The following is a 14,017-nucleotide window of genomic DNA, read 5'->3' as shown; positions in this document are numbered from 1 at the left end:
GAAGGAAGAATTTTATTCAGAAGCTAGACACATTGCAAGGAACTGTACATCGGCAGGAGAAGGAAGGAGCAATCCTGGGCCATTTTTAGTCTATACTTAGGACATCCACCGCCACAACTGAGACACTCAACTGGGGAGAAATTAACATGCCATGACTGGACCTGCAGTTTCTAGAAGAAGAATTCACAAAAGAAGAAATCAGAGAATCAGTGATGGAACTCAAGTCTGAAAAAGCACCAGAGCTAGATGACTTTATAGGAAAGTTTTTCAAAACCTATTGGGATGTCATCAAGGATGATCTGATCAGAGCAGTGCAATATTTTTATAACATGTATGGCCAACATTTCAACCTTTTAAACTCGCCTCCCATTGTGCTAATACCCAAATCACCAGAAGCCAAACGGGTAACTGATTTCAGACCTATCAGCCTGACGAGCAGCATTGCCAAGATCATCTCCAAATGCCTATCAAACAAATTATCTAGCTGTCTAAACCTGCTAGTATCAAGGAACCAAAGAGTTTTCATTAGGAGGAGTATTCAAGACAACTTCCTCTACGCTCAAAATTTAATCAGAGAACTCCATAGAGCACAGAGGCTGGCCTTGTTTCTAAAACTGGATATAGCAAAAGCTTTTGATACAGTTAGATGGAATTATTTGATAGAGGTGTTACATGGGGTTTGGAGCAAGGTGGAAAGGATGGATAACAACACTTCTTGCCACAGCAACATCACCAGTGCTGGTTAATGGGTCACAAACTGCAAAATTCAGACAGAAGACAAGACTTCAACAGGGGGATCCTTTGTTACCAATGCTATTCATTCTAGCTCTAGAACCACTACAACGCATGTTGGCAATGGCAGAGAATATCTCAGATTTAACACCGATCAATAATAGATCAGCAAAGATAAGAATCAGCCTTTATGCTAATGATGCAGCAATCTTTGTTAATCCTGTGAAAGAGGACATATAGGCAATAAAGGAAGTTTTTGATGTGTTTGGAAGAGTTTCAGGACTGAAGATAAACTTGGCCAAGAGTGAAGTATTCCCAATTCACTGTGAAGGTCTAAACTTAACATAGATATTACAAAGCATGCCTTGCCAAATAAAAAACTTTCCATGCACATACTTGGACCTTCCATTAAGTATCAGAAAACTAACAAGGCTGGAAGTGCAACCACTCCTTGACAGGATTGCAGCAAAGTTGCTGGCATGGAAGGGGAAGCTTCTTGAAAGAACAGGGAGATTAACATTAGTTCGATCTATTCTAACTTCAATGCCAGTGCATTTCCTAACAGTCTTTGCACTGAAAAAGTGGGCTGTCAAGAAGATAGATAAACTCAGAAGAGGATTCTTGTGGAAAGGGACTGAATAAGCAACTGGAGGGCATTGTCTGGTTCGGTGGAAAAAGGTGATGTTACCCAAAAATCTTGGTGGCCTTGGAATTTTAGATCTAGAAACTTTCAGCAGAGCTTTGAGATTGATATGGTTGTGGTACGAATGGAACAAACCAGACAGGCCATGGGTAGGAACTGAATCACCATGTGATGACATTGATCGACAACTCTTTAGAACAAGCACCACTGTAACAGTTGAAAATGGTACCAAGGCCAAATTTTGGCACTGCAGCTGGATTAATGGCAGGGCACCAATTGATATTGCACCTAACCTATACAAACTTGCCTGGAGGAAAAAGAGAACAGTGAAGAAAGACTTGACAGATCACAGTCGGACAAGAGGGTTGTGGCGTATGAACTCAATTGAGCAAATGGCTGAATTTGTGACACTCTGGGGGTCTGGTGGAGAACTTTGAATTGGAGGAACAGGAAGATAGTATTTACTGGAGATGGACTGCAAATGGATCTTATACATCAAATCAGCTTACCTAGCACAACTACAAGGAACCTATTCCACAACAGATGGCAGCAACATTTGGAAGGCTCATGCCAAAGAAAAATACAAATTCTTTGCATGGCTACTTGTCCAAAGCAAGATTCTAACTGCAAACAAATTGTTGGCCAGAAATTGACCATGCTCGGTAGAATGCCCTTTTTGTGATCAAGTGGAGAAAACTGCAACCCACCTGTGTCTGCAATGTTGCTTTGCTAGAGAAGTTTGGGTGTTGTTCAAGAACTGGGCAGGAGAAGATATAATGGTGCCAAGCATGGAAGAAGAAGATGTTGAGAAGTGATGGAGGAGAGTGCTTGCTCCTCTTTCTTGTCAAAGGAGAAGATCCATAGCTTCAATCTTCATGTACACGGCTTGGCATATCTGGAAGGAAAGAAATAGAAGAGTTTTCTACAACAGATCAATGACAACCATACATGTGTTCAGTTTGATCAAGGAATATGTAGCCTTGCGTCGTCAGGCGTGCGGTACCCCAATGCTGGGGGAGACAGTATGTGTATCTTCATGTAATATCAACCATGTTTGTAACTTGAACTTCTCTCCTTAAATGCATGGCAGTGCTCCTGCCCTATATTAAAAAAAAAGTTTGTTGAATGCAGGTTTTGTCTCATGCAAATTTTATTTGGATTAGAGTATCACAGGTTCATGAATTATTAATTTCCTCACATAAATCCTTAAACTTGTAAATAATATCTATATAGTATCTGCAACCTGTATATACTTGCCTAGTGGCATGCTAGAGGCGATCACTCTCTTATCCATCAACATATATATGCTTGCCTAGTGGCATGCATGCTAGAGGCAATCACTCCACATGATAACGGTCCAAAAATTCAGACCCGATGCTTTTCATGAGTAGACGTGAGAATGATTTTTGGCCCGAAACAAACCAAGCTTTTCCTCGGATACAGTACCATGTCAAAGAGGGAGACATGATGCGCATGCCCCCTTCCCCGTTGGCATGCAACGACAAAAGGCCTCCACTAAGCCGACTATTATCGTTGCTGCAAGTTCCCTATGATAATTAAATTGTGGCACTTAGAGGTGTTTGGTTTAAGAAATGATAGGATGGCCCATCATCTTTTCACCCCTTCATTATCAATCAGTTGAAAATTGAGGAAATTCCTTATTTAATACTGGAAGATGAGTTAATATCTTTCTTAACCCTAAAAAAGTTTTCTTCCTAATATGACACTAACTTCTAACTTTCATTCCTTATTTGGCATTTCCGTCACTTGAGTTAGTTAAGTCAAGAGAAATGATCTCCAAATTACCTCAAAAATCATGAAACTTTTGTAGTGATAAAACAAATGAATATGAACTCATATTTATTAAAATGAAACATATACCTTTACAGTTTTAAAATTAAAATTCACTAACTTAGGCTACCTCAGGTTATAATCTCCATGTAAAAGAAAAGCACAAGTTTGCTATTAATCTGCGGCGGATAAACATGCAACTACGCTGATTTTAACTATACCACGCAAAATTTTGTTGTTGACGAGTGCCAAACTTGTGCTATCTCTCCCTAAGATAATACAAAACAGTGTGTTTATACTTTTCCAAGACAAAAATAAGGCAGCACCATCCGTCATGTCAGTTGGGAAACAACCAACTGAACATCGAAATCTCTGTTTCAACGTCTCAGATCTTTCGACAGATACATGCATGATACAGCAGCAGCAGCCACTCTTTCAATTAAAAATGGAGCATTTTTTTCCCCACTCTGTTATTAGTTGGAAAAAAATATCTGTATTGACAAATAATACAACATTAATTCTGTTTATGAAGTGATGACAGGCTAACATAAACTCCTATAGTGACTGTACTGACAGTCAAGAGTCAAGCAACAAACACAAGGTTTGTGTATGCAAAAATAGACGAATGGACACGAGAAAACATGAGCTCCAAAGTCGCCGCAACAGTTTGTCCACCCAATAATAGGAGAAATCTCACGATCCAAATTTGGCGAAACAGCAAAACTCCCTGGAAACGCATTACAGCTTTGGGTGGCTGGCTCAATGGCAACAGAAAAACGGAGGGAGGTTAGGGGCGAGCAGGACAAAATAGGGCGACGGGAGAGGAGAGACAAAATTCCCCTTGTCTCTCTCTCCCCTCCGTTTCGCCTCCTGCAGCCTTCTTTCTTCTCTATCTGTTGTTGGGGCTCGTCGCTTCTCGTTTGGATTGGAAGCTGATCGTTGCATTGAGGAAGAAATAGAGTAGTGCGCACCATTTAAGATGTTCGCCTCGCCCTTCTCTGTGTCGTCTTCGCACAGCGCTGAGCACGAGGCGGGTGCAAGGGACAGCTCCATCATCGTGGCCGTCGACCGGGACAAGAACAGCCAGCAGGCGGCGAAATGGGCGGTGGATAAGCTCCTGTCCAGGGGCAGCACGCTCCAGCTCGTCCATGTCAGGGGTAGGCACTTTCTTCAGCCACTCAATATGAAATGTATGAGTTTTCCTGCATCAACATATGAGAGTAAAAGTTGATTGTCTTTCTTCATCAAACAGCATCTGAACTAGGCTAATTTACGGCCATAAGGTGTAGAATGCAAAACCATCAATTCCCTACCAGCTGATTTTAGGATTAAGTGGTTAGCCTGTAAATGATGGTAACCTAACCTAAAAGTTTTGTTTGTATTATTAGTTACTTTTTGTAATAATATGGTTACTTTTTTGTCTGAATTAAATTCTGCCAAAGCAATTTTCACAAGAATTTGTGCATATTCCTTGGTAGCATGATGTGCGTTGCATTGTTCATTCAATTGGCTGTACTTGCAACACTTATGAAGAACATTCAATATCCACTAGCCTAGTATATTGTTACCAAGCTAATTAATACGCATTTATCGCTACATGAAATCAATTTAAGGGACTCTTCTCATTTGTAACTGAGGCAAATTTTAACTTATTCTCATATCAACAGTCAACTTTATATTCTAGGAAAAAAGCACACTTCGATTTATCAACACTTTCCTTGTTTCATGACCATGCTGCAGCTGAAGCAGGCAAAGATGAGGGGGACGCAGAGATAACACATCTGTTTATCTCATACAGAGGTTATTGTGCTCGTAAAGGGGTAAGTGCCAATTGAATACTACTCCCTCCATTCCAATTTGTAGGTCGTTTTGACTTTTCTAAGTTTGTAGATATTATTATGCATCTAGACCTACACTATATCTAGATACATAATAATATCTATGAATCTAGAAAAGCCAAAACGACCTACAATTTGGAACGAAGGGAGTACCTTTTACTACTGTGGTAAGTGTTAGGCTGAGTTCATAACTGAAGAGTATTTATCTAGAACATAAACATCACCCTAACTATATGCTAGTTAATAACTGATAAATACCTAACATGGAATTTTGGCATCAAAAGTTTTAATGTTAGAATAACAGGAGCTATTCAATTCTGGAAGAACAAAATATCCAAATGGAAGGAATTACTGTAGAAAATACTTACGCTAATGCCATCTGTAAATCACAGATGCATCTGAAGGAGGTCATCTTGGATGGCAATGACATCTCCAAAGAAATAATTGATTATGCCACTAGCAACGCCATCACAGACATTGTCGTTGGGGCATCAACTAAGAACACATTCATCAGGTACATTACGTGCTCCACTCAACTTCCATGGTTGCGCACGTTTACATCCCCTTGATGCCTATACTGATAAAAGCCATGATTATTATACTGTGCAGAAGATTTAGAAATCCAGATGTCCCAACATGCTTGATGAAGATGGCACCCGATTATTGCACTGTGCATGTCATACACAAGGCAAAAGCCATCCAGGTGAAGGCAGCCAAAGCTCCAGCACCCTTTAGTACTCTCCCTCCAAAGCAATACTCCCAACCAAACATAGAGTCCGATGTCTCAAGGTAAGTCTATGAGGATAAGTGCACTTCATTTGTTAAATTGCGTAGGCGTGAAAGAAATATGATTCACAGTAATCTGAATACTTTCATTCTTATAATTGTGAAATAACATGGACTTTCTTAGTCAGGTCATTCTTTGCCTTTAAAATATGTTAACATCCATGTTTCAAGAAAATAGGTTTGTTGAAAGAACCATCTTGATTTGTGAACAGAGCTTCAAGAGGGGACTGGAGGAAGACTTCTCATACATCATCTCCGGTAGCAAATAGAAATTCAGTTGACCGGTTATCTGCCTATGCAAAGGCCCCGTCAAGGGATAGGCCACTTTCTGGAGCTAGGACAGCACCCCAGAAGGATTTCGACGACTACATTGATTTTATAGCACCACCAAGGCCCTCAGTGACTCGTAGCTCCTTTTCAGATGATATTGATTTGCCAATGAGCATGGAGTTACCATCCATAGACTTTGCTGATTCCATGGAGCTCTCCTCAGCAATGTCCATGGAAAGCCTAAGTTATGCCGGGGTAAGTTCCTTTATAGCATCAAGTTTTTTTTTGGCAATTGTCCACATCAGGTTACTGCAGTTAATAAGACATTTGCACATTAAATGCTTCACTTCCCAGTATGGGACTATATCATGACACAAACTCTTATAATGTTTCTCATGGAATCAGAAGGATGTCGAAACTGAAATGAGACGGCTGAGACTAGAACTGAAACAAACAATGGAGATGTATAACTCTGCATGTAAGGAAGCTATTGATGCTAAACAGAAGGTGTGTTTGACGCTGCTTTGCTAGCCTTAAGTATAAATGCCATGTAGTTCCTGGATTAAAACAATGATGTTACTGCAGGCAGCACAGATGCACCAGATGAAAGTGGAGGAGTCCAAAAAGTTCCAAGAACTAAGGAATGCTGAAGAGGAAGCTCTTGCACTTGTTCAAATGGAGAAAGCGAAGTGCAGAGCTGCCCTGGAGGCAGCAGAAGCGGCACAAAAGATTGCAGAGCTTGAGGCACAGAAGAGATTGAGAGCAGAATGGAAGGCAAAGCGGGAGGCCGAGGATAGAAAGAAAGCAACTGATGCACTGAACAGAAATGACCTCCGGTACAGGAGATACTCGATTGATGACATAGAAGCTGCAACTCATAAGTTTGACAAGGCCCTCAAGATAGGAGAAGGTGGATATGGACCCGTATATAAAGCAGTACTGGATCACACTAATGTCGCTATTAAAATTCTAAGACCAGACGCATCACAGGGAAGGAAACAATTTCAGCAAGAGGTAAACACAATATGAATCATATTCTAGCCTTGAAAATTATGAATTTTAACAAATAAGTAAACAATTTCAGCAAGAGATAAGCACAATTTCAACAATGTTCTAGCCTTGAAATTATGAATTTTAACAAATAAGTAATTTATTGGAGTTGTCGGTCTACACCTGTAGCATTTATAATCTAGATATTACAAATACCCCCCATCAAACAACAGCAACCTTCCCTTTATTTGCAACAATTTGTTCACACCCAGGAAGCATATTTCTTTTCCAGGACACCCCAATCTTCCTAGTATTATTCATTTACCATTTCAGTCATTACTCATTAGTAGCTTGTCAATGATTAACCTATTAGTATCAATGGCAACAGCAGTATTACACCTAAAGCAGGATTTACCTTTTAAATCGCATGCTTGTGACAATGCAGATTGAAGTACTAAGCTGCATGCGGCATCCCAATATGGTCCTCTTGCTTGGAGCTTGCCCAGAGTATGGCTGCCTAGTGTACGAATACATGGACTATGGAAGCCTGGAGGACCGGCTCTGCAGACGAGGCAAAACATTGCCTATTCCATGGAGCATCCGCTTCAGGATCGCCGCCGACATTGCAACTGGACTTCTCTTCCTCCACCAGGCGAAGCCAGAACCACTTGTGCACCGGGACCTAAAACCCGCCAACATCCTGCTCGACCACAACTTTGTCAGCAAGATCAGCGATGTCGGGCTTGCAAGGCTGGTGCCACAGTCGGCAGCTGATGTCACACAGTACAGGATGACATCCACAGCCGGCACGTTCTGCTACATCGACCCCGAGTACCAGCAGACTGGGATGCTCACCACAATGTCTGACATTTACTCACTTGGCATCATGCTGCTCCAGATCATCACGGCAAGATCACCCATGGGACTCACGCATCACGTCGAGAATGCCATAGAGAGAGGAACCTTCCAGGAGATACTTGACCCGATGGTGACCGACTGGCCGGTGGAAGAGGCTATGGAATTCGCAAAGCTCGCGTTGCGATGCGCAGAGCTACGGAAGAAAGATAGGCCAGATCTCGGGAAGGAAATTTTGCCGGAGCTGAACAGACTGCGTAATCTTGGGCACGAGTACGAGGCTGCCCAGGTGAGCAGTGCGAGCACAAACTGTTCAAGCTCGGCACCCTACAGTTTTGGTAATGACGATTGATGACACATGGGTTGCCTCCGGGCTCGGTCTGGAAAAATCCGCTGCTGTCTTTGCTTGTTCAGATCCTTAACTCGGATGATGAAATGATCATGGGCAGCAGCATCTGATGATGGGACCTAACATAGTTTTCGGTCAACCAGAAGAGATTGTTAGCGTGTAGATAAGGGGGAGCATACAAAGGGAAACTCAAGGTGTGCATGTATGTAAAATGGTAAATGCAAATATCCTTTTACTGTAACATCAGCCTCAAGTTTTCATCTATGGTTTGCCTCATTCTTTTCAAACACACGCGATTCCTGAAGATTTTTTTTTTCAACTTGCTTTTACCTCTATCTCGGCTGCATGATGATAACAATAAGAGCATTTTCACTCTAACGGACCAACCACTAGCCAAGCTAGCAAGATCTGGACACCCGCAAGCACCGTCCCCAGCCAGTTTCATTTTGCAATGCATAACGTTCGGCAGGTATGAGATTCGCAACCCATCTCAATAACGCGACAGAATTACCAGAACAAACACGAAAAAGAAAAACAAATGACCCCTTGAGTCCTCCTCATCAAGCAGGCACATACTATGACAATTGATCGAATCAACTAGTAACAAAAGAGTGGATCGTCAAACAAATGCAATATTTTTTTTCACGACCGTACCTTGGCACGTATTTCATTAAGAGGAGAAGTAGCAGGTTACATGGCCGTGCTGTGTCATCTAGGAACGATGACCTGCTTTACAAATGAAAAATTAAGGGAAGATTACATTGGCCCCATTTTGCGACCCAACTACCAGGTTAATGCCCGTGTCATTAGTATGAGGAGCTGCAGCGAACGTGCTAGGCATTGAAAACGAGCTGCTACGCAGGTATATGCGTCTTCGAGAATCATCTGTACCATTAGCGTCGCCGTCTTGTCCACTCTATTGAAGAAGGTTTGTGCGTTACGATCAAGCCAGATGAATCAAGGAATCAAGATCAGCAAAGAGTCAAGGGTTTTCCTGGCCGTCTTGTCGTTGATGAGAAGATGGAAGCAAAATCCCTAATCCCCCACGGTCTCGGCACCAACCAGTCCCCTCTGAGCTGCAATTCGGAGAGCGTCCAACATCGCGCACCTATCCCCTTGCCACTCACCCCAATCCATCATCGACCTCCTCTCACATTGGGCGTCGCGGCGTTGATGTGCGTACCGGGGAATCCCCCGGGGGAAGGGGGCGAGTGGGGGCTGCAGGGGAGGGGATGGCTTACAGGGAGGCGGAGCGGTGCGAGGCGGCGCACACGTTGACGCTTGACGGCATGCTCCGGCTTCTTCATAGTTCATAGGCGCGGCCAGCATGCTCCGCCATCGGCGTTGAACGCGCCCGGGGAGAAGCCGCTCATTGGACCCACGCCCCTGCTCCCAGCATCGGGCATTCCGAAAGGCCAAAGCGACACTCCCCCGCATGCAGCGGCGGGGGAGATGGCTGCGGCCGCCGGCCGGCGACGGTCGCGTGCTCGGCAACGGCCCGACGCTTCACCCGCCACCGAGGCCACTACTACACAGTGGGAGATGCGGCTTCCATGTCATTTACGGTAAACAAGTCACTGATTATATCGCACATGTGATGAAAAACATCTTGTCACCTGAAGCATTTATATGCCCCATCAAGAAGTCAGTCGGGGTTTGATTGCCCTATGTACTACTAATTAGCACGGGATCAGTACATGCATGTCCTCACCTGCATGCAAACACATGCATGGGAGGCTCGGTTTTTTTTCTTTCCACATTCATTTGTTTTAATTTTTTATTTCTAGATCTTATATATATATATATATATATATATATATATATATATTCTATTTTAATTGGTATGCATATACTTTACTCTTTATATCCTAGTTATTTTCTAATTCTCTCGCATATCTTTATTTCCTTGATTAAGGCTAACTTGGTTTATTTTATTTCCTTGCTAAGGCTTAATTGGCCTTTTCTTTCTTTGTGTTGGTTCATTTTTCTATTTCTTTCTATTTAATATTTTCCCTTTTAATTATTTTTCTAGATATATATTATTTTATTTTTCACTTTCTTTTTGATTATTCTAATTCTTATGTATATACTCTTTCTTTAGATGGTTCATACCATAAATCTTTGTATTTATATTAACAAACACATAACTGACTTTTCCCATGATGAAATTATTTAGAAGAGAAATTCAATGTTAAACTGTAATTTTATTTTCTTTTCTTCTCCTTTGTTTTGTTTCTTGTGGTGCTTTTTTCTATTTATTTGTATATTATTTCTTTATCTTTTGTTTCATTTGGTATATTATAGTTTCATTTTCTTTTTTATCTTTTTAGTTTCATGACTGTTTCTTCCATTATTTTTCTATTTTAACAGATGAAAATAATGTTATATGTCAGTATTATTTTGTTCATAGTGTATAATTTTCTGCTCAGTGAGTTTATATAATTTGTTCTAAGTGTATGCATACTTGTTCCATGGGTTCTGCAATTTGTTCGAGGTATATAGATCTTTTGTTCTGTGAGTGAATATAATATGTTCTATGCGTACAACTATCTTGTTCCGTGAGTTTGTATAATTTGTTCCATGTGTTGACATTTTTATTCTCTGAGTACGTATAATTTGTTCCATGCGTATATATATTCTGTTCCTTGAATTGTACATATCTCAGATTTTTTTGAAAATGATTAAAAAAATAGTGATGAATAAAATTCGTTCAAATATAATTAAGTGGGGCCTTGTTTGAAGGTTTTATTTTCAAAAACACAATGGTGTAATCGGAATTTAATTTGGATGTTTCGTTTGAGATTTATAATTTTTTTAGTGTGAAACTTTTCTTTGCATGTGGGATGACTTCATCAATCACATGCAAACAATTTTGCTGATACTTTTGCATGTGTGTAGCAGCTTTTTAATCAAATGTTCATGATGCTCAATTTTTTTCACATTATACCATTTTTTCATCATGTTTAATGTTTAATGTTTTGTTCGCATAAAATAGTTATTTGTTCATAGTGTTCAAGCATTTATTCGCAGTAGTCATAATTAATTAATCCGTATCTAAAAATATTTTTAAAAATATTCTTGAAACATAGTCAAGTGAGTCTTGTTTCCAAGATCTTGTTATAAAAAAATTTAATGATGCAATCAAAATTTAATTTGAATAATTAGTTTAAATTTATAGTTTTTTAATTCTAGTTTTGAATGCTCATGGGATGATGTCATCAATTATGTGTTTTTTTGCATGCACGCAGATTTTGTAGAAGCTGTCATGCAGAAACAAACGAGACGCAGAAATAGTCCAGTCAATACCATTTTTCGTTATTGGGCTGAAAAAGGGATCCACTAACCCAAGAAGGACGTGGTAATTAGAAGGTGACAAACGCAGATTTGTCACCTCCGACGACATATAACCGCACCCCTTATCTATAGTCAATGTAATAGTCAATGTAATAGGCAGGTCATAGGCAGGTCATTGAGGCTTCGTTTGGCAACCCTGGGTTCAGCGTGGATTGGGGCCGAAACCACCCCCACCCAGGGGAGCAGACTCACGCCGGGTTGAGCTCCCCCTCCTGATCCAAAAAGGTTGTATTTGGCTGCGGCGGGGTTGGATTCAACCCAACCCGATCCTCACCAATCCACGCGTGCATCCAGCCTCCCCACCGCACACCGGGAACGAGACGACTCGCTCGCGAGCGCTCTGCTTCAGCAAAGGCACCGCCGCCGCCGGGGCGGTCACCTCTCCCTCGCCGCACTGACGGCGTGCCCGACGGCAGCGGGCAAGTGCGCCTCCTCCTGCTCCTCTCCCTCCATCTCCTCCTCCGCTTCATCCCCTTCCCCTTCCCGTTCCCCTTCTCCTCATTCCCTTTTTTCTTGTTAGGGTTCGTCAGGCAGCGGCGTTGACTGCTGCTACTCCCGCACCGGCCTTGATTCGGACTGCGGCAGCTCCTCAGTGCATATCCCCCCACCCCTCCCTCTCCTCTTGGTAGGTAAATCCCATGTTCCTGTGCGGTGCTAGATCCGCGAGGAGACAGGAGAGGGTTCTTGCTAATTTCTATTCGTGTAGCTGTTTATTCTTGTACTGCATAGTTGTGTAGTTATTTCAATGCTCAAGCAAGCAAAACAAAATTTGAGAAGTCCTGATAGGTACTGAGATCAACTATCCTTGAGCAAACATATTGAAACACACTCATTTCATAGAAAAATCCCTTGTGTGGTTGTTTTTTTAAGATTCTATAGCTTAATCGCATCAGCTTAATCTCATTTGTCCCCTTTGAATCGGCATGTGTATCTTTAATGCATCATATATGATTTATTGGAACATAGTTTCTATGATACTTCTGTTCTTTAACTACGAAATTTGTTGGATGGCGGTAACAGGAATTGATTTGTGCCTAAATCTAATGAGGATCTCGTCTTGAAAGTTTATCTGTACTAGCTAATTCAAGACCCATTCAAGATGGCATTAACATATTAACTATAGTTACGTAAGCACAAACACAATGGAGAGTCAGACCAATGATGCCTATCCCTTTTGCTAATATTGCTTGTCTCCTTTTCCACCTTATTTCTTGTGGTTTCTTAGTAATACTTCTAAATAGGTGCTTCTAGCACTTCCACTTGATCACATGTTCTCTTCTAATTCCAGCATTTCAGGTAGATTAGCAACTTAAGTTTATTTTTAACTGAATACTGCTCTATTCCAGGGCAGCGGGTGCACCAGGGGTCCTCATCACCATGCTGTCCAGAAGAATTACCTGCAGATTGTAAGAGCTTTATTTATTGCTAGTTGTTCTTGTGCATCCTGTAGTTTTTGTTGTCATGGCTTCTACTTCTAGCATTAAAATCACAAGCACCCAATGTTACCAGAAATTACAGTTATGTGGCTGCCCATGTTGTTTTCAAAGTTAATTTTTGAGCTATTAGTGGCAAGGTACCATTTTCTATGAGCTTTTCTATTCTATTCTATATATTCCTGCTTTTGGTTTTCTTCACAAACTTATGTGAAATGTGCATGCTCTTAGTTATAAAATACATACTATTTATTTTGTAGAAAAATGGATTCAACAGTGGAGGATCTAGTTAGGAAGAGGAGGAAGGATGATGATGAAATAATGCTCATTATCTTATTACCTGCCATGTACCTTTTAAGTTATCAATGGAGGGAGGGAAAAGTGAGCTAGGCACTGTAATCCGCTGATCCTACAGACTCTCTGTGCAGTTTTGTGGAGGTACGGTGGGCCCCTAAATAGCATAGTGTAAATGGTCTAAAAAAAACTAGCATAGTGTAAATTCGACGGTCCTACTGATGCATGTTTCTGTTACTATGTACTCAACTTTAAATCTGTGAAAGATATACGTTGAAGTTGAAAACCTGTGGAAGATGATTGCGAAAGCTATCATACTCAAGAGAAGTGGGTTGCAAGATGTACTGATTTCAAGACCGGCAGCTATGATTTTTTTCAATATACGATCTAGCTTGCAACTTTATGTAAGCTGTACTGTTACGTCTGAACATTCTGCTATGAGAGGTTGTCCTATTCTGCTATCATGTTTAGATCAAGTCAAGTTTTCTTCTGTTTGAAACGGAGTCATACACATTGCATTTTGACGTGTGGTTTTCAAGTTTTTCTGATTATCTATGATTTTTATTAAAAAAAAATTGTGATATGTTTTTGAATTTTTGTTCTCATTAGCTTTAACCTTTTTTCTTTCATATTTCTTGGCGTAGAGGTATCGAATCACAGCTTCCTTTCTTGCATGGCGTAC

At 41.0% G+C, this 14,017-nt stretch overlaps 2 protein-coding genes across 2 annotated transcripts; both read left to right on the top strand.

The window, feature by feature from the left end:
• Positions 1-4,145: 4,145 nt before the first annotated feature.
• LOC101760987 (U-box domain-containing protein 52) lies at positions 4,146-8,383 on the top strand. Its single transcript, XM_004951383.3, has 8 exons — positions 4,146-4,323; positions 4,907-4,986; positions 5,397-5,518; positions 5,614-5,793; positions 6,003-6,315; positions 6,466-6,567; positions 6,646-7,074; positions 7,496-8,383. The coding sequence occupies exons 1-8, from the start codon at positions 4,146-4,148 to the stop codon at positions 8,255-8,257; spliced, it is 2,166 nt and encodes a 721-aa protein (XP_004951440.1). The 3' UTR covers positions 8,258-8,383.
• A 1,323-nt stretch (positions 8,384-9,706) lies between these two features.
• Positions 9,707-13,811, top strand: LOC101782199. The gene is made up of 5 exons (XM_004954574.4): positions 9,707-9,819; positions 11,834-12,031; positions 12,129-12,233; positions 12,955-13,014; positions 13,302-13,811. The coding sequence occupies exons 1-5, from the start codon at positions 9,707-9,709 to the stop codon at positions 13,429-13,431; spliced, it is 606 nt and encodes a 201-aa protein (XP_004954631.1). The 3' UTR covers positions 13,432-13,811.
• Positions 13,812-14,017: the final 206 nt, after the last annotated feature.

Source organism: Setaria italica, chromosome I (assembly GCF_000263155.2).
Source record: "Setaria italica strain Yugu1 chromosome I, Setaria_italica_v2.0, whole genome shotgun sequence".
NCBI lineage: Eukaryota > Viridiplantae > Streptophyta > Magnoliopsida > Poales > Poaceae > Setaria > Setaria italica.
Note: the sequence above shows the minus strand (reverse complement) of the source record. Positions and strands in the feature narration are given on the sequence as shown.